General features: G+C 36.4%; 1 protein-coding gene across 7 annotated transcripts in view; it reads right to left on the bottom strand.

Moving 5' to 3' along the window:
• itga7 (integrin, alpha 7) overlaps positions 1–11,921 on the bottom strand; it is a 40,730-nt gene extending 28,809 nt beyond the window's left edge. For all 7 annotated transcript variants that reach the window (XM_027002056.2, XM_027002054.2, XM_027002053.2 and 4 more), the window contains exons 1-3: positions 11,463–11,921; positions 692–819; positions 82–161 (exon numbers count right to left, since the gene is read on the bottom strand). In XM_027002056.2, coding sequence (XP_026857857.2) covers positions 82–161; positions 692–819; positions 11,463–11,710 — 456 coding nt within the window. In that variant the 5' untranslated portion in view covers positions 11,711–11,921. The remainder of the gene's footprint in view (positions 1–81; positions 162–691; positions 820–11,462) is intronic.
• Between the last annotated feature and the right edge of the window lie 8,716 nt (positions 11,922–20,637).

A 20,637-nucleotide genomic window follows, 5' to 3' on the forward strand; every position in this document is an offset into this window, starting at 1 on the left:
GTGTTTTGCACATTACTGTACATATTAGGCCCAAATCTGTATGAACACAATCCTGAAAGTATGAACAGCCTGTAGACTTACCACCACTTTTCCTCCAATCCCCTGGCTCTTCACTGTAACACCCAGCCACTGGTTGTCTTTGCTCTCCTTGTCCAGCCTTACTATAGAAACCAAAAGAGCTTTCAGGATGGCTAACATAGCACCACTTTTAATAAATCTCAAGTTCTCAGCTATAATTACCACAGCTAGGGCAGTAAACATTGCTCATAGGCATTGGTGGAAGAAATGTATGTGTGCAAAATAAAAATCATGCATTTCATAATGCATAAACTCAACAATAAATATCTTATTTTAATCCCAGAATAGTGTCTCATCAGAGTAACAGTAATAGATAAATAAGATTGTTTACTTACAGTGACAAAACATATCCTTTTCATCTTATGACAAGTATCACATTAAGGTCTGGAGTTTACATTTACAGCATTTATTCAAAGGAACTTACAATTATGACTGAGTACAACTTGAGGGATAAGGGCCTTGCTTAGTGGTGGGGCTTGAACCAACAACTTTCTGATTATAAGGCAAGTACCTTAACCACTGAGCCAGTAGGGTAGAATTAGAGAGTATTTTCACAATCCTATTCCCCACTCCTGTTCATAGACCCAGTCATTGTTTTAGGTCTGCCTCTCACCATCTCCATCAATGTCCACTCGCTCACAGTCATATTCCTCTGCTGTAATTGGACAGCGATACAAAGCACCAGGATGACTGTTCCGCAGGGTACCAAGGCCTCTGGCCCGGGGCGCCCCTACCAGGACCCTAAAGGAACAGCACAGAAAGATAGAGAGGGTTCAGGGCTACTTATGCTGTGATCCAAGAAAGTTTTTTATAATGCTGGCACTGTTCATTATTAAGACTGTTAACACCTGAGTGCCTTAATCACTAGGTCTTTTACATTCTTTACATGCATCCATTCTTGCTCTCATTAATAAGCATTGTACATCAAACATGTTTTGCTATATTACATACTCTCAAAGATTGCTTTAAATATGGAATGAACAAATATTTGATATATAACAGATTATGCATCATAAAATATTAGACTACTTTCTTGAGCCACAAAAACAGCAAAGGATAAATAAGCATTTCCCCATTTTATGGCATGGCTGTTGATATTTTTAGGTGGTGACACTGTTCCTTGTCCTGTTTGGGCATGGTGGTCCAGGAGGGCTATTTTAAAAACCCACTGTTAGTAATAATATAGTTCCAACTCTTTCAGATTACACAGCATGGGACAGAAGAAAAAAGAAAGAGGGATTGTTAAAGGAAATGTATATTGTGAATGAGTTGTGTGCCTAATTTACGAAAAAGCAGTTAACAGTTGTCCAAACATAAGAAGTTTAACATAAGGGTTGACAAGTCACCCACCCATGTTGCTAGCGTTATTTTGAAACAGGCTATCCTGGTTACATAAAGGTGGTACTTGTACTAATACATGCCCCTATGTCTACTATTGTGAGATAACTGTTAAAATTGCAACAGGCAAACAGGGAAATGGTGGGAACTTCCACTGTTTCTTGAACATAGCTCTCATTCAAGATGATTTTTTAAAGAATCATTTTGTTTATTATTTGTTTTCATAATCAAATTCTAATAAAAACTTCATAAACTGACTCAGCATTTAACCTATATGAAAGACCTAAATGTATCACAATGAAACACTACAGAGGTATTATTCTGAAAAATTCCAGTGAGTAACTATAATGTACTGTAGTAGAGATGTTGACATACTAAAAATTGTAGTGTATGACAAAAGGTTTACAGAGTACTATTGTGTCCATCTGTTTTTTTGAGCACAGCTAACATTCTGTTTTTAGTATGAGCCACAAATTTAATAATATCAGAATTAAAGTTGATGTATTGAACCATGGCATTTAAAAAAGAGGTCACGGTTCAAATTCTTTATGTGTTTAATTTTGGTTTTAATATCCCATTTGTTTATGGATTCTACAATTGTAGGTGCTAACTGTTTGCCCCATAAATAAAGTTTAGCTGGACCCTTTCAGAAAAACATGCCGCCTAAATGAGATATTGTTAATTGTTATGAAAAGCTTGAGTACAAAACTGAATGTATAAAATGATTAGCCAAATGAGAGGCAAGAGGCAAACGACAGGCAAGAGTGTGAGTGAGGCCTGCAATAAAGACTGCAATAAATTGAGGGATATCCAATAACCATAGATGACAGTCCAATGTCAGGCACCCACTAGAAAAACATGCAACAGAGAAATGGAATGGAATGTTAAATAATGACGAGAAACACAGTGCAACAACCAACAATACCCACTAAAACATGGAGGAATTCAACAGGTTTCCAACTGAATGAATGAAGTTACATTTATATACATTAAGTAGATTAACTAATAAGGGGATATCGAGAAACAACTGAAGATGATAAAGGGTGGGAGAACAGCACACAAGATGAGGACAGACAGAAACAAAAGTAAAACAAAGAAATACATGGCACAGGTAAACAGATGCACTGACTTAAAAATCAACTTTAATCTACTTAAGATAAGAAGAATTCCTTTGGTGCTCATGCATCATCCTACAAATAAAACAATGGCTAATATTCTTAAACACCTCAAAAGTCTCTAGAATGATGTAGATCCCGTTTTAAAGATCCCCCACTAATCTCCTACAGGTGAGGCAAAAACATCAAATGCATGCTTGCCAAGAGTAAAATAAGTGACCAGTCAAATAATAACAGTGGTATTTTAGCCTGCAACTGTTCTAGATATGCTATGTAAAATTTAACACAGCCACAAAAATAACTAGCAAGAAAGGATCGATTATTATTATCACACTTTCCATCTTATTGCAGCAGTTGCCTATTGTATTCCTTGCAAAAGATGTAATTATCTTTATACTCAAGATTCCAAGAGAAGGCTTGCTGATCATTGAGGCCATCAGAAGGATTTGTCATTTCCAGTGACAAGGCATTTTAAAGCTAATGGACATTGCATCAACAAGAAATCTGTTTGTATTACCAGTTGTTGTGGCAGCAATGAAGTTAGGAAACTCCACAAAAAAGAACTGATCTACACTCTCAGAATTTTAAAACCCCATGGAATGAACATATAGTGGTTTCATGTCCTACAACTTCAGAAGCACTTTGATTGCACAGCCGATGAAGCACTTCTGTCCCAAATATCCAGTTTCTCTGGAAACTTTATCTACTTCACTGCATATTTGACTACCATAAGTCAGAGTGACACAAGTCACTTTGAGTTTCTTCAGGGGAAGCATCTCTTTCAACAGCTGGCTTCGACAGACCTTTGACAGACCTGAAACAACAGCTGTTGTGCAGCTATGTTGTTTCAGCCCTGTCCTGGCTCTTAACAGTGCTAAAAAGATAGGGTGATAAAGAAGACAGCTGTATGCCCCTTATGCCCCTCCCCCAATACTGAGTACAGTTCACTTAGCTTGTCTCTTTTTAATTTTTTTTGTACCAACCAGACCTTTACTGAATGTATAGATGTTGTTTTTTGCTGTTAATCTCTCTCTCTTCCCACCTCCCCAAATCAAATAAAATCAAATGTGCTTTATTGGCATGACAACATAAAATACCTATGTTGCCAAAGCAATACAGTATTTGTAAATGTATTATTAATATCCAAATGAACAGGTTTTAATAGAGGATAGAGAGTAAAAAAAATAAAGTAAAAAACAAAATAATACAGGTGAACATCAGCATAAACCATAATGGAATACAATGAAGTAAACAATAAGGGTAACTAAGAAAAGGGCATTAGATTTCAAAGTCTAAAGAATTGTGAGTGTAAATGTAAATATCTATCTCTCTGATCACTTCTTAACCAATCAGAATGTGAAGTCAGAACTAACTGTTGTATAAGCATATATATCTAACAATGCCAAACTATTATTTCTGTTCTTTAGTCTTGTTTTTTGAGTATAGGTGTTAACTATATCTGACAATCTCTGTCAGGCTCCCTCCCCCATGTGCAACAATATCTATGTCCTTAGCCCTTTCCTCCTCCCATCTTCCGTTTATCATTTCCAGGCAATATTAAATTAATTGTTTCTATCCAATAAAGGTTTAATCTACTTTATCAGTGTGTGTCTCTGTACAACAATAAGTCAAAGGCAACAATAAAGGCAACAATCAGCTAGACGAGCATTTCTAACATCAAGTGGTCACAAAGAGTACTGATGTACTGTACTGATCTGCTTTTGCAGAGAGAGAATGGTAGATTATTGTCAGAGCTGTCAATGTACACAATGAATGCAAACAGTAAGAAAGTCCTGAATCCAAAAGACCCTACATACACACCTCACTGAGATGTGCCTTAACCCAGTGGTACCGGACCACACCATCCAACCAGCCAAGTGCCTCTTGGAAGCACTGCATGAGGCTCTAAAAAACCAACAGATCCACCACCCACATGCAGCTCTCATGATAATGGGGGACTTTAGCACTGCAAATCTTAAACAGGTAATGAGACATTTTCAACCAGCACATTATTGGCCCCACCAGTACTTAGAGATCACAGTTATACAGTATTTAAAGTTGGCTGCAAAATTTCATCTACTGCTGGGAAATTGAACCATGCCATCATCTTACTCATGCTTGTATACAAACAAAGGTTGAAACACAGAGCTCCAGCTCAGAGAAAGGATACATGCTGGACTGACCAATATGTGGCCACTCTGAAAGACAGACATGTTCTGGTGCAGTTCTGATAACATCAGCATATTTATGGAAGCGTTCTCGGATTTTATCAGGAAACTGGTGGAGGATACAATCCCCAAAGTCACCATCAGAATGTTTCCCAACGAGAAGCTGATGGTGGACAAAACCATCCAGGATTGAGGAATGTAACAAACTACACAATTCTCTCTCCAGCAAGGTGAATGCTTGCAACTCTAGCAAACAAGCTGAACAACTTTCTTTAAGGCTATGTCTAGAAGCACTAACAACATTAATGGTGCTAACAGAGCCCAAAAGAGAGGAAAATGTTTTCACCATCACGGAGCATGATGTGAGGAAGGATTTCAGGAGAGTGAATACCAGGAAGACAGCAGAGTCAGATGGCATTGCTGGTCAAATTTTAAAAGTATGCATCAACCAGCTAGCACCAGTGTACACAGTCAAATTCAATCTCTCTCTCTCTCTCTTAAAGTCTATAGACCCCATGTATTTTAAATAGTTCTTTATATGTTTCAAGTAAATGGTATTGAAAACAACTCATCTTTTTTCAGACAGAAATATAATTTATTCTAATCATTCTAATAGTCGCATCTGTTGATGAAATAAATAAAAAGAATGAACAACAAAGAACTCACATACATTGTATATACCAAACAATATTCTGAACCAAAAATAACTTTTAGGGTTAACTAGAAAGATAAGAATAAAATGTATATACTCTTAAACATTTAGACAAACATTGATAAAGGTCAACAAATCATATAAAACTATGACTGATTGCTAGCCAGAAAATCACTGGCTCAATCCTTTTATTATCTACAAAATGGAAAACATTAGCAGTTAATACTTTGCTGACAATTCCACATGTCAATCTTCACACATTCATGTGTAAAATGTTAAGCACTAGTGGAATGATTTTACTTAATGTATTTATATTCTACCTTAGTGTATTTGTGTTCTCACTTAATGCAGTTGTGTTCTGAAGAAGGTCATGAAATGTCATGAAATGTCATTTGTGACTTCACAAATTTTAGCAGATATGTATGCTATCTGAGTTGGCAGTGTTTCTTTAAAATGGGTTTTTGAATTCCTTTCAGTTTGGATTTTGAAAAAAAATTACAATAACAGTATACTCTAGTGGCTACCACTAAAGTGCATAATGACACAATTTATGCTCTTGGAAAACACAAGCTCTTTACAGATTTATCCAAGGCCTTTTACACTTAATCACATGTTATTGCTTCAGTTGGTCTGTCTGATTAAGCGTTAAAGATGTTTTAGGACTTATTTAACTGATTTCTATCTGAGAAAGTTATTGTTGATGCTGGGGTGTCAAAGTTTTATTATGAGGACTCATATAAAGATAAGATTGCAGGGAGTAACTGTGGTGTAGAATTGTAGTGGCAGCAATGAAGTTAGGAAACTCAAAGAAAAAGAACCGATCTACACTGTTGAAACTTTACACCATGGAATGAATGAATTAAACATCTGCTTTTTCTAATACAAATTGGTTCCACCTCCTAGAACCTCAGAACTTTGCTTGCACAGCTGATGAAAGACTTTTGTCTGAAACATCCTGTTTTTCTCAAAACCTTGTGTACTTCACTGCAATTTTTACCACCTCTACATATAAGTTTTAAAATGTTAACATGCTCTTTTATGCAGATAATACCTACTACTGTTCTGCTTTATTGCCAGCAGAAGCTCACTCACATTCAAAGAAAGAATTTAATACTAGAATAAAAAATTAAAAATAAATTTTTTTAAATAAAAATATTTCATTCTCAATTCTGCACTCTTTGGATTTTATTTGACATTCACTATTAAGACATAATCCAAGGCAAACATTCAGTTATATGAAATGTGAGCTTTATGACATGATGGGTTGGACACCACTTGGACGACAAATGCAAAGACAAATATATAGAAAAGTATTATTCATCAGCTTCCTTTACATTTTTTGTCTGTGTTTTCATTAACAAATAAGACTTGATTAACTAGAGCAAATTTATCAGTACAAACCAGTTATCTTTAAATTATATTAATTTAAGTAATTAACTGTTACAGTTTCAAATGTTTGTAATATGCTCTTATTCTATTATTCAATTTGATGTACTGATAGTTTGGCCTAAATTTGGTATGGCAGCGTTTTTTGACTAAACTGTAGAAACTTTTGATGTTAGAACAATTCATTTTTTGACAGATTTTAAGATAACTGGTTTGTATTATGTATGGTCTTGCTATTAATTGATAGGTGGTCCATCTCCCTCCTTTGTTATAATGTTCTTTTAATTGCCCTGTGGTGTTGTGTTCCACTTTCGATGCCCATACTCACTTGTAAGAGACATTTTAATCTCAATGTGACTACTCTCACTAAAGATTGTATACAAATAATATGGATTAAATAAAAATAACATGGCTTGATTAAAAAATAATATATGGCTAGAAGAACAGAGAAGTTGTAGTTCAAGCAAGATATCTGTTTACAAAATGGTATAAGTGGAATAAAGAAAACTAGCCTGAGGAAAGAGGTCTGAAAATAGCCCCTGAGAGGTTAAATCCTGGATTTATCTACAAGCTGAATGCCATCCTTGGACATGCAGGACTAAAACCCTTGAAAGTCACAAGAATTGCCTGTGAAACATGCTAGGCGGTAAGACAACAGAAAGGATACATTAGCTATAGAGAAAGTTAGATATTAGATGTAGAAAAATGTCAGTGGACATTTGGTGGGCCAAATTACACCTAGGTCAATAAAAGGTAACCACTGTTTGTTGGTATGTAATGTTACTGCGCAGGCTATGTAGTGGTTAAACCTCTACCTAATCAAATGCACAAAAAACAGAAGGGGCCTTGTACGAGAACTGATTTTAAAATGAAACTACTGTTACCATGGCTTACAACAACTTTAACTGGTAGGACCGTAACCAAACAATCAGTTGGGACCCTAAAAAGATGCTTGTAAAATAAATTCAATGTTCCTTAAATCTGATAATGTTTAATATTCTTTATCATTTCGATCCCTGTCCAAAACTCTGAAATGAATAGAGATACAGCTCAGAACCCTGAGGTGATTCTTTTTAACCATTAGTCACTAGATAGCATTCAATGCTCAAGTTGCCTCGGTAACCCCCTTCGTCCTCAATAAAATATCTGAGTGAAACAAACAGACTCGCGATTAAATCTGCATTGTGGAAAGTCACAAATTACTATTACAGTTGCATTAATTGTTCATATATATATTATTTTTATTTACCCATATAGAAAGCATTCAAGAGAAGGCAATCCCATTTGGCATTATGACACGCCCATGTGGTGCTACACCCCTCCCATTTGGAGTGGGTCCCGCCTGCAGGAATACATACATAGAACAAGTCTAGCATTTAATCCTGATTGTTGGGAATGTTGAATTTAATAAATAAATAAGTAGCCTATAAAGGCAAAGGAAACAAGGAAACAACTGTGTATTATTCAGGCTTTTGAAAATAGGAAGCCTACTTCACTAAGCAGTGAAGCAGCAGAGCACCAAGTCTGCTAAAATTAATACTAGCATTAACGTTGTGCTAGCATTAATGTTATGAACGAAGCAAGCATAACTCTACATATCCAGGCAGCAAAGCCTGATGCAACTGGGCCTACATCTCTCTTCCTAATGATCTACATTTATAGCATTTGTCAAGCACTCTTATCCACAGCCTATCAAATATTTATCAATATAACACCATGTGTACTCACACACACTCTGGAACTCAAACTCATGACCTTGGTGCTGCTAGCTGTTGTGTTTTTGTCTGCTAGTAGCATCACACTCTCCACAAAGGTCATGCCCTGCAGTTCCACTCATTTAGGACTGCTGGCTACAGACTTGACCTCATTCGAAAAAGAGGTATCCTCTCTATCTGGGGCAAAGTTTGCATCAGTGACATCAGGTGGTATTAACCCAATGTGGAAGATATTTTGTCATGTTTTCTTGAATTTCAAGGGGGATTGCTATCCGTAAGAGGTTCCTTGAAGTGTTCACCTTTGCATGAATGGGAATTATCATATATATATATATATATATATATATATATATATATATATATATATATATATATATATATATATATAATATTCAGAATTATTACTAACTGTAAAAAAAATGTTATTAGGAGTAGGACTGCTTGATTATTGAAAGCAGCTACTAGGCTCTGAACTTGCCAAGGATGTTGTCTTATTTGTTCTGGTTGCACTACACAGACAGAAACAGTTAAACTTAATGTAATCAAGCGTAACATTTAACACCATTCTTTCTGGCTGTTGATTAACAGACCAGGCTTTGACTCTTGTTTAAAACACCTTTTTTAAAGAGTGTTTTATTTACATTTTGTCTTAAGTCAGAATCATCAATGACCAATTATGCCATTATCAGTTAGGAATCTACTAGTACATACTGTTTTAACCTGTTTTAATATTTTTTAACCTTGGCAAGTGAAGACTTCAGATTGTGTCAAACCGTCAAACAGCTATCACTATTCACCATTTTTTCAATTGCACAAAACAACTGATGAATTAAAAATATTAACTTTACTACAGGCTAAAATTTCCAAAGCTTCTAAATACATCTTTTTACTCCTCTCTGAACTAAAAATATAAACCCAGAAAAAAATCCAGCATCAAAAGTAATGGTACACTAGTAGTAGTCGCCTACATCAAGCTTACCAACAAACTGATAAATTAATTTATTCATAAATTAATTATTAAGATAAATTAACGTAAATCATAAAGAGTTTAACGTATTAAAATGTGAACCTTACAGATTACCATGTTACAAATTAATTTTAAAAATTAATTGGAAGCATTTAGATATTTGAGGGACAAATTCTTCTACCTACCCTTTTAGAAATCTGGAATTTCACCTGTTTTTGCAACAGAGCAATATGGGATAGGAGCTCTTCTAACAGTATAAATAAACCACACACATAGACATACACACTGCAAGACCTTGCTCAATGGCATCTCACCATACAGGCCACATCAATACTGCTTCACATATGCCAGGCCCTCTAGCCCTTTTGAGAGAAGCATTTTGTAGCAGTGCCATATGAAACACTACTACATTTGTCACTTAGTGATAATAAAAAAAAAGTCGGGTGTCTGTGTGTGAGAAAGAGAGAGCGCGCGAGAGAGAGAGAGACAGACAGACGGCAAGCAAGAGATATGGAGCAGTCCTCCATAGGAATTTCAGAAGCTTTAAAAAAAGCCGATCTAAAAATGAAAATTATGTTGTACCCGCTACATGACGTACATGAGGGGTTTATTTTAGACTGGGCTGGAAATAAACCAAAGTCTCACTCCTTTGTTCTGTCTATTGCATAAAATCCAACTGATAACTAATGAAAAACAACACCAGAACCATGAGATACTGTAACCCTTTCATAAAGAAAAGCACAAGATACAGATGAGTCAGGCAGATCTGATGACCTCTGCCTAGCTTTAGGCTACATATTTCTGGTTAAAGGAAGATACAAAAGGGGGAAAAAAAAGCCTGACACTAACCTGTGAACATTACGTCATATGTTGCACACTTTTCTAAAGTTCTCATTCTTTAATGCTAAGTCCACAAAGGAAATCTTAAATGAGATCTGCACAGTAAAAGTGGAGATTACTCAGTGTCCAAGCAGCCTTGACCAGCTGTACTGTAATCATTGTCCCTTTTGAGGAATCAGAGAGGAGGCACACATGCATGAAATCTCTAGTATAAGTAAACTAAATACAGTTGTTGCATTTTCTTCATTACTGTGTGTTTTAATGAGCCATGATCTACAGAGGTTGCTTTAGGATTTAAAACTACAGTTATCTGCAAACCTTCTGCAAATTCTACAACCCCAAAATAAGTCTAGGTGTTGTCGTGTTATCTTATGATTATGTACAGTTTAGTTGAATCTCTACTCTAATACCTTTAGTCTTTCTTTGATACCAATATTTTTGTTTGATTTTGACTTTATGAATTTGATTCATTCTTGATTTTGCAAATAAAGTAAAGCAAACCTGACATAGTTTTGGCATCTGCTTAAACCAAAAACAAAAAAAGATCATTTTCTAGACAAATGATAGCTACTGATACAAGAGGTTGACTAATTCTTACATCATCTTTTATTCATGGTCTGGATGAGGCTGTAGGTTTCATTTGTTCCAGCAACACTAACACTAATCAATGACGTGAGCTTTATGACAGAAGTTGCTTTTAATGCACAAACGCATACACCTTTGATCCCTCCCTAATACTCATCTTCTTTTCCTCTCTTCCTATGGTGCTGATATATAGGGTACTTTGAAATTCTGAACTATACCAAATACTAATGGGTGATAAAATAGCAGATTTTTATACATACTTTATGTCCATCGACATCAACACTCAAAACACTATTGTACTTGTATGCTTATAGATTAAAATAACAATAGTAGAAATATAGCTAGGCTTCTCAAATATGTATCAGTCACACTGTAACACAAGCACACACTAACACACATACACAATACATATCCATAATGAATTGGGTTCATCCAGTGCACTTTGCTCAATCACTTTAAGTGATTCAATACCAATAGCTGACACAAGGGAAAATGCTGAGCAGACAATCAAGAGTATCCATTCCATCAGTTTGCATATATAGCATTTCTATGCTGTATAAACATATAAGGACACAAAAGCACACGTTAGAGATATATTTTTAGGGTGTATTTACTTACCAACTCCTTAGCTCTGGTGAGAGCTGCTGATGAAGAGCCACAGAGAACCCAAAGAAACTGCCCTTCTCTCCTTCCTTGTTCAGAGTATCTGTAGTATCTAGGTTAAATCCTGAGACTAGGGCAGAGAAAGCCAGCAGCACCAAGACCAGTCCAGCCCCATGGCCCATAATCAGAGACACACGACTTCTGTGTGTGTGTTGGAGATCCATAGCATAGTACGGACGTCCACTAAGCAAAGGTTCCCACATCCTGATATGGATTCCCTGTGTGGTCCTGAAGACTTACTGGTACAGCAAATAAAACCAAAACAAGTGTCCTGATTTCTCAGTCCTGCACTTTACTTCTTATCAGCATGTGAGAATACGACAGTGGCTGTGGTAATGACTATACTTGTTTGCTAATGCATGTGTGTATGAGAGTCTGAGGGGCAGAGCATGCAGTACACCCCCCTGGGTTTTTGCCCTCGTTCTGAGGCGGAGACACACAGAGGACAAGTGCTTTGAATAGCTTACTTACTCCTCCCCCCTTCTCTTTCCCTCTTCCTTGTCCTCCCTCCCTCTCACCCACTCACTCTCAGTCCCTCCCTCCATGTTTCTTTTTCTTTTAGCTGACAACAACACACAATGGACTACTGCCAGAATACCAGAAAAGGTTGTCAGGATACTTGGAGACTGCTGAAAAGAAAAAATAAAAAAATAAAGGGATGCCAAGAAGCAGAGGCTTTTGCCTGTACTTATATAGGAGTGAGTGGACAAAAAGGAGAAAAAGAGTCTGACAAAAACAAGAAAGCAATGAGGAACTGGTGAAAAGAAGAAGATTTTCTAAAAGATACTAAAACATGGGCGGAGCTTTAATGTAGGATTCACTGATATGAAATTAACCGTAGAAACAGTCACCACTCTAAATTGCACACTGACTCAGAAGATGAGATCACATAGCATAGTGGCAAGAATATATAACCAGTACTGAAGATAAGGGCCGAATGAAAGAAACAGATATAACTGAGAAAATTAGACTACAGTAATACAGTAGTTAGCATGAATACAATGGAAATGAACAAAATAACAAAAGGGCACTTCTTTTTTTATAAACTTGTATTAGTTTAAACAAGAATTAACACAAAACACAAAGAAGAAAAAATATACAAACAACAAAATCACTCAGTTCACCAAACATAAGTGTTCTTAATTTCTAAAATGTTACAGTTACCACATGGGTCAGTTATAGTATGTGGATGGATGTGTACAATTTTTGCCTTTCATAAATATTATACAAATAATAGCAGATATATTTAGATAATAATTTAAAAAAAGGTTTCCATACTTTATAAAAGGCATCTGATCCCTCTCACAAAAGGGTCATGCTCCATTATTAATCTGTGCTATGCCATAATTGAAGGAACCTTATCTGGAATCCGATGAAGGGATATATTTTTTCCTGACACAAAAAGTTAAGGTTTTATAGAGCTTTTGCCTGTGTATGTCAACAATATATTTACTGGGGAGCCCAATGACAAGAAAAAGTGAATCAAACTTTAGTTTCACCCCCAATGTTGTCTGTATTTCATGTAAAATGTCTAATATCTCTGTGGTCTGGATCGTAATCAGAGACAGTGGGTGAAGCTTCCTTTGCCTATTTTGCATTTAAGACACAAAGAGACACCAGCTTTGAATTTGGACAAACGAAGAGAGGAAATATATACTCTGAGTAATCATAAACTGTAAAGTTGTATCTGCAATTTCCTTCGGGATCAATAAAGTCTTATCTTATAGCTCTTGTTCAATTATATATTAAAATTTTGTCTTGCACTATCCCAGATGTCTTCCCACATCTCTTCTGTAATTTCTACTACAAGCTACCCCTCCTACGTTAGTCAGTGCCTTCATACCAAGACATGAGTAAGACTACAAGATGCCATAGATACAAAAGCCATATTAGTCACACCCTAAATGACAATCATCTTTTGTGGAAATGATGAGGAATGTTTTATAGGGAATAACAACTGCACTATTCCGAACATTTTTCATCTCTTCTATATGCAGTGGTCTACTACATACAATTGGAGATTTGCAAATCCGCCTGCATCATGGAGAGATTGACCACAGCTGCTTGGGGCTTGACCAACTTTTTGCAGGCGTCATTTATGCAGCTGTCATTTAGGGCCTCTAAAGACAACAGTGTTTTTTTCCATAGGGATGGAATTAATGTTCCACAAGAATTCTACAAGGAACATTCTTGTAACATAAAGGGGTCTACTGTAACATAAAGGGGTAAACACACATAAACAAAGAGTATACCTTGATCTGGCTTTAACTCAGTCTGAATTTCAAAAATAATTCATCTTCCACTTATGCATTTTAATAAATTAGTTATTTCAGAAAAAGGTGTTTCTAATGGATCTTATTCCTGGAGAACATCTTTAAAACCTGGATATTTGACATTATATTAATAGGGAAAAAAGAAGCTCAATCACCTGAAATAAATGGGATCTCATGAAGGTTAAAAGAGGAAGATTCTAATGTTATAACAGTGATAGCAGTGTTAGCAGATAACAGTGATAACTCTATGATCATAAAGGTGTCTTGTATTTAGTCATAGTGGTATAAGCCATGGCTGGGATGAACAAGCTCTCATCACAGCTTTCCACCAAGGGCTAATTGATGATGTAAAAACTGATGAGTCTTGTTAACTGGATGGGTTAACCTCCTTGGTCACATAATTTGCCAGACTACTACATGAGCGCAACTCCACGTCACTGCTCATGCCTGCCCTGCTGGTTTCCCTGAGCCCATAGAAGTGGGCAGAGCCCACCATTCTCCTGAGGATCATCAAAGTGTCAAAGAGGGCTGTGCAGTAGTCTCTGTCTATACTGTGAGGGCTTGAGCTACCTCTGCTCTGGGTGCACCAAACATCCGAGTGCAGCTCTGTCTTCTCCAAGTCTCCTTATCAGTGAATCAGTCTCCTCATCTTACACTCATACTTTCAATGTGTCTGTTACACTATACTAGGGACATGATTCTGCTCAGATTTCATCACTAAGGGTCTGTGGGCTGATTCATCGACTCCCACCTGGCCCTCCACATTCCACTACAGTCCTGCCAACCTCCTTCACATTTCCACCATGACTGGCAGTCCAATAACTTCAGGGAGGGGCCAGGAGAACAATCAACCTCTCCAGCTCCATGTTGGTCCAGATCACTAAGAGCTCATCACCTTGCATGTAATAGACACTCCTCATCTGATGATTCTGGGAAAGAGGGCTAGGTCACTGGTCTAAGTTTCCCCCCTGGGGTTAGTACTCTAAAAACTCCTTGGTCCACATGGCCATCGGATTTACCACTTTCACTCGGTTTCCAGCCACCTCTCTTCTCCTCATCAACGGAGAGGCAAGATGACCCTGCAGTCAACAAATTGTTGGTGTCTTTCAACCCACAAACCTCCACATCTAATATTACATAACCATTAATGGGCTTCTGTTCTCCTTTTTTGTCTTCACCCATGATGCTGAGAAGTAATTGTGTTGGTTTCCATTTAACATTCAGTTTCTTTTGCAGGTCTTATGTGAAGAACATTGCTGTGCTTCCCAGGTCCATAAAGGCATTTGTTTCCACATATTTGTCACTCTTGTTTGCCTTAATCTTGACACATACATTCATGCATTCTGGATCTTGTGAGGCTACAGGACTTTTATGTGATTGAAACTTGAGCACACAATACATCATCTCCATGAGCACCATCATTCTTTTCAGGTGAGACAGAACTTTTTTTCTTTTATGATGTGTAGAATGTCAGGATTCTTAAATCCATATTCTTTAAATTCACTTTTTCTTTTGCAGAACTTACCAAGGCCTGAACCTAAGCACCAAAATCATGTCCTTTGACTTCAAGAACCATGTTCTTTGTGTGGCCGATTTTTTTTTTGCTGCATGATGCTAGGGTGTGACATTGCTGACAGTCCAAATGTGGCTTCTCAAAGGCACTTCTTGATTTGCTTGAGTTTACTGGCTGTACCCATGCTCCTTGAAGCCTTCTGTTTTCAGTAGAAACAATAGTTGCAAAACTGCTCCCACATGCCTCTCTTTGTAGGATGTCTTTGCAGGATGTCCTTTTAATCAATTTTTCCAGTTGTAGAGCAAGTGTCTGGTATATTACCAAAGAGGTGGTCTGTTATAGCTTGCCATTATAGCTTGGCAGTCTAATTCACTCTTCTACCTCCTCTCTGTTTGACATTGTAAGCTTCACCAGCATTCTTTAATTTTGTAGGGTAATGTGGACCCCGCCATTTGTAGCTTCTATACAGTTGTGACATCCAGCCAAAACCATTGTGTTTGCCATCATAAGACTTAATCTGTGGCCATTTGAGGGCTTTATTAATATATATGTTGGTGATCCAAAATTCATCCCCATAGATCTTATGAAGCAGCTTCTTTGCTTCATTGTAGCCTCTACTAGGTGGTATGTAAGTGTAGCTGCGAACAGGCAGTTCAGGTAACTCTAAAGGTAAATTGGCCCAAGATGTGCAATTTGTGTTGATTATTGTCTCTCTTCAGTTTTACTGAGTCCTTGAGCGCTTGAGGTGGTAGCTAGATGGTTAAGGTATTTGCTTTGTAACTGGAAGGTTGCTGGTTCAAGCCCCACTACTGCCAAGTTGCCATTGTTGGAGCCCTGAGCAAGGCCCTTAAGTTGTATTCGGTTATAATTGTAAGCTGTTTTGGATAAATGTGTATGCATGACCTTCCATCTGTTACATCCTCAAAAATTCAATTTCATCAGCCATCTTATAAATTGTAAATGCTCAAGTGGCATGCAAATGTTTAAACGCACTTTGTTTCAAAGTTACTTTTCTTAATAAACATAAAAGGCTGATATAATGCCTACAACTCCACACTGATTCCAATTTCTTCATCCATCGACTGTAACCTTCTCCATAATAAATTAGATTCAACTGTCAAGGTGTAGTACCCATCGACTGGTGGCTGACCAAACAGCACAAACAGAATAATGCACTCCAGCAGAATTGAAGTTGGATCACTGATTTACTCCCGGAGAAGGATTGGTAGGTCACTGACTTATTGCCAGGGAATGTTACAGTCCACTTGGATGAAGAATTCATGGAGGTCTGGCTATCTGTGAGGTTCTGACGCATGCACTACATTCCGGAAACACGGTGCAAATTCAGAAAACGCCTGCAAATGGAAAGCCAAAGTGGTCTAAATTCGCCTCAAACAAAAAAGTGTTGGCCAGTTGAAGTACTCTAAAACAGTGTTTTTTATGCCACTTTCACATCCCTCTAACAGCGTTAAAAGCGCCGCTTTATAGTAAGATAATGAGCTCCACTTTCATGTTTCAACAGTCAATAGAACTTTCTTTGCCCAATCACTCATGAACAAAGTCAGACCAGACCAGTTCACTACAAATCGTATTGGCTGATAAACCAGTGCTCAAGTTTGTTTATTTTTGGGATTCACATATGTGTTAATTCATACAGTTATTAGCAAGCTAGGTTAGCTAGCTAGCTAGACGTTTAGTAGACCTAGCAGCAGTGACCATTGTTAGATACTTGGGACGTCATACATTAAATGGCCAATTTAAATGGGCAAGTATTTAAAATATGCAATTGTCTAATTTTTTAGCTAGCTAGCAAAATTTCCTACAGCTGGAAGATGGTGAAGAACTTCATTTTGCATTGTAGATGGACACAGAATGACCGCACTCGACAATCCGGGACCCGGTGTAATTCAATCAGCATTAAATGAGTTAATCGCTGAGTTTGTTAAACTGAGACATAAAATCTAAATGATTAATTGTTAATAAGAATTATTTTTGGTTCCATGGCACTTTGGGAGGACTTCATTTAAATCTGATGTTATCACCAATGGTATAAAAAAATGTAGTTATGAGCCAATTAAAGATAAGACAGGAGCATGCAGTAATTAGTAACATATTAGTGAAACAAACAGACTCCTCATGGTAATAAAATTGTTTATTTCATTTAAATCAGCTCATGAGCATGTCCATGTGTCATGCAGTTCAAATTTACTTATATAGTACTTTTCATTACAGATGTCATCACAAACCAGCTGTACAGATATCAGAGTCCAATTACAAGACAACATTAGTAAAGGAAAAAATTCCTTTCAGAGTTAGGGTTACAGAAACCTTGAGAGCAACCAAAACTCAGAAGTGGATCCCATCCTCTAGTAGACCCCAAATATCACAAGCAATACAAAAAAGCAATCTGAGTTAGGAGCCAATTTAAGAAAAGATGGGAGCATAGAGTAATTAGTAACATATTAGGAAAGAAAGACAGACAAACATAGTCATTAAACAGAAATCTTAAGATTAATCAGAAGAGACCACTGAGTATTGTGTAAAAATGATTGTCCATCACAGCTATGTCAAAGGGTGAAACTACTGCTATAGTTGGAGTGTACAGAGGACACAGTCACCAAATCAGACAGAATAAAGCTGCTGATGATGATCTAATTACTAAACCCTCCAGCCAAGGCTTTGACTCTCTTCAGGACAGTGAGAGATCATACAGGTGAGGCCATTTTGTTTTCAAGCACAGCAGGAGTGGCACTGGCACATGCTGGTGACTCCACTGTGGTAGGGATTAACCTGACCAAGAACATATATGTGAACAGCACACAGAATAGGAGAAAAACAGAAAAACAAAATGAGGGCACACCAAACATTCTTCAAAAAAAAAAAAGTAATGTTTTTTATAACTCTTTATAACTTCACACCCCCCTCTCTTAATTCCGGCAGCAAACACAACGAAACCATATGCTCTTATACATTAGCCCATGATTGTCCATAATCAGTAAACATGTGCCTTTATTTCCATCAAGTGTGTTCTGGAATTAAAGTTGTCATTCCTTCATAACAAAATTATCTTAGCAACTTAGCAAGCTAGCTAAATAGCCTTACATTAAGTATCTTAAGCAAAACTTCCATGTTCAGTCTTTCAAGATGAGATATTTAGCTAATAATTGCCTATTATTTTTATTTTAACAAATTACAGGACATTGTTCACATTATTTATTTTAACATGGCATGATGAACAATATTTTAATACTCAAATATGTATTGCTTAATTTTTCATTTTATTATTAATTATATATTTTTCATTTAAAACTGCTGTTATTGTGGTGACCGTTGTCAGCCAGAGGAGGATTTGAACAAACGCAAATTATGCTATGAATGATAACCTGATAGTCTTGTGACACGCATACATAATTGACTTCCAAATTATTGAGTTTGGGAGAAAAACCTTGCCTGAAACTCCATCCTTATTTCTCCCTACATAAACATCCTAACTCCACATTTTCTGGGGAGTTTGAAGAATCTTGCACTCTGACTCCTCTTGTAATTATAGTTATTGCCTCCCAGGAGGCCCCCTAGAACTCCAGCACAAAATTCTCCCTCCCTTAATCAATCACCTCTGTTCCAGTGCTTATAAAAGGAGTGGTCTGCACTAACACAAGACAAGCTAAAAGCACAAAGGCACACAGAGTTGAAAATGTAAATTAACTTTAGTTTTAAATAGAACAGAACTGTGCAACATTCATTATTACTGAGGAGGGTTTTGGGGGGGTGGGGGGGGCAGTTTATTTTTACTCTACAATTGTTAGTTATTTTTACTGGGCAAAGTGTTCTAATTGACAGGATGATTATAGCCAACATAAATATTTGTTCTCAGACTCCAAAAACGACATAGTTATGTCTTATGTCTTATTTAAACAAATTAAAATTCAAGATGGAGATTTCTTAGACTAATTAATATATGTCTAACTTGTTATTTAAACGTGAACTACTAGTCAAAAGTTTGTACACACCTTTCCTTTATTTAACTTTATTTTATTTTGCATTATCTACATTATATATATATATATATATATATATATATATATATATATATATATATATATATATATATATATATAGTGTGTATATAAAGTGTGTGTGTTTGAAAGCATATATTCAGTAAGGTTTGTCCAAAGCTTTGACTGGTACTGTACTCATTTCTATGTTTGTTTCTCATTGAAGTATGACATGAGAATTGAAAACTTTGGCCTCATGGGGGCACTCTTTGTAAGTAAATTGGATTCCTGATAGCAATATGAGCAATGTCATGGGATATGACAAAACTCTGTCACTTAAAAACTCATGATTCTGTAGCCTACTTGAATTTAAAAAAAAAACAACAGAAAATTGTTAACTAAATTATAAGAGTATATGTACCGTTAATCTGTTGTAACTGGTAAATTCTAATTTATTTAGACTTTTTAAAATCTGTTGTATTCTGGGTTAAATTACATTAAGCACATGGGCTAATTGTTGCCAAATTAATATCCGATGTGCTGAAGTAGTTGGGGAAAAGAAGAGATGAGGCATTGCCTAATAATGTACACAGTCACAATAATCACAATGGCCTAATAATGCATACAGTCACAATGATTGCAATGACCTAATAATGTATACATCACAATGATTACAATGACCTTTTTGGGTAGAAATATTCAAATGTTTAGTGCTTTTGAAGTGTACGCTACTAAAATTAAAGTGAAAATATCAAAATGGTCTAAACCATCTAGGCTGTTCTAATGATTAGTTGTACACAGCAGTATAACTGAGTTAGAACCGAGAAAAAGAAAGTGAGGGTGATTATTCACACAAATATAGCTGTAAGATGTGCTGGAAGATGTGCTGGAGAATGCACAGTATTTAAGTTACATTATATACAAGTAAACATAGGTGAATGAGAGAAAGAACAAGAAATCCATAATGTTATTAACTGTAATTTTAAGCCAGGACATGCTGTGATTGGTATTTTGGTAATTACAGTGCTCTGTATTTGTAAGTTGACAAAATTGGCTGCCAAAAACACATCTGCAAAATACCTTACGCCCAAAGCACTTGCAACATTCATGCATTTTCTTGCACACTCAGCACTTAGTCTTTTTCTTGTAAACATGCACACACTCTTACAATACATTATTATTTGAAAGATTGAGGCAGAAAAATACATTTTGATATATACAAGAATTTAGGTATCACATATTTAGGTATTGCATATTTATGCTTTATCAGGTTTACTAGGTTTACACCCAGCATATGCCACTGATTAAAAGAGTCAGTGCTCTTTTTCAGCTAACTTCTCCTCTTCACA

This window comes from Electrophorus electricus, chromosome 20, assembly GCF_013358815.1.
Source record: "Electrophorus electricus isolate fEleEle1 chromosome 20, fEleEle1.pri, whole genome shotgun sequence".
Taxonomy (NCBI): Eukaryota; Metazoa; Chordata; class Actinopteri; order Gymnotiformes; family Gymnotidae; genus Electrophorus; species Electrophorus electricus.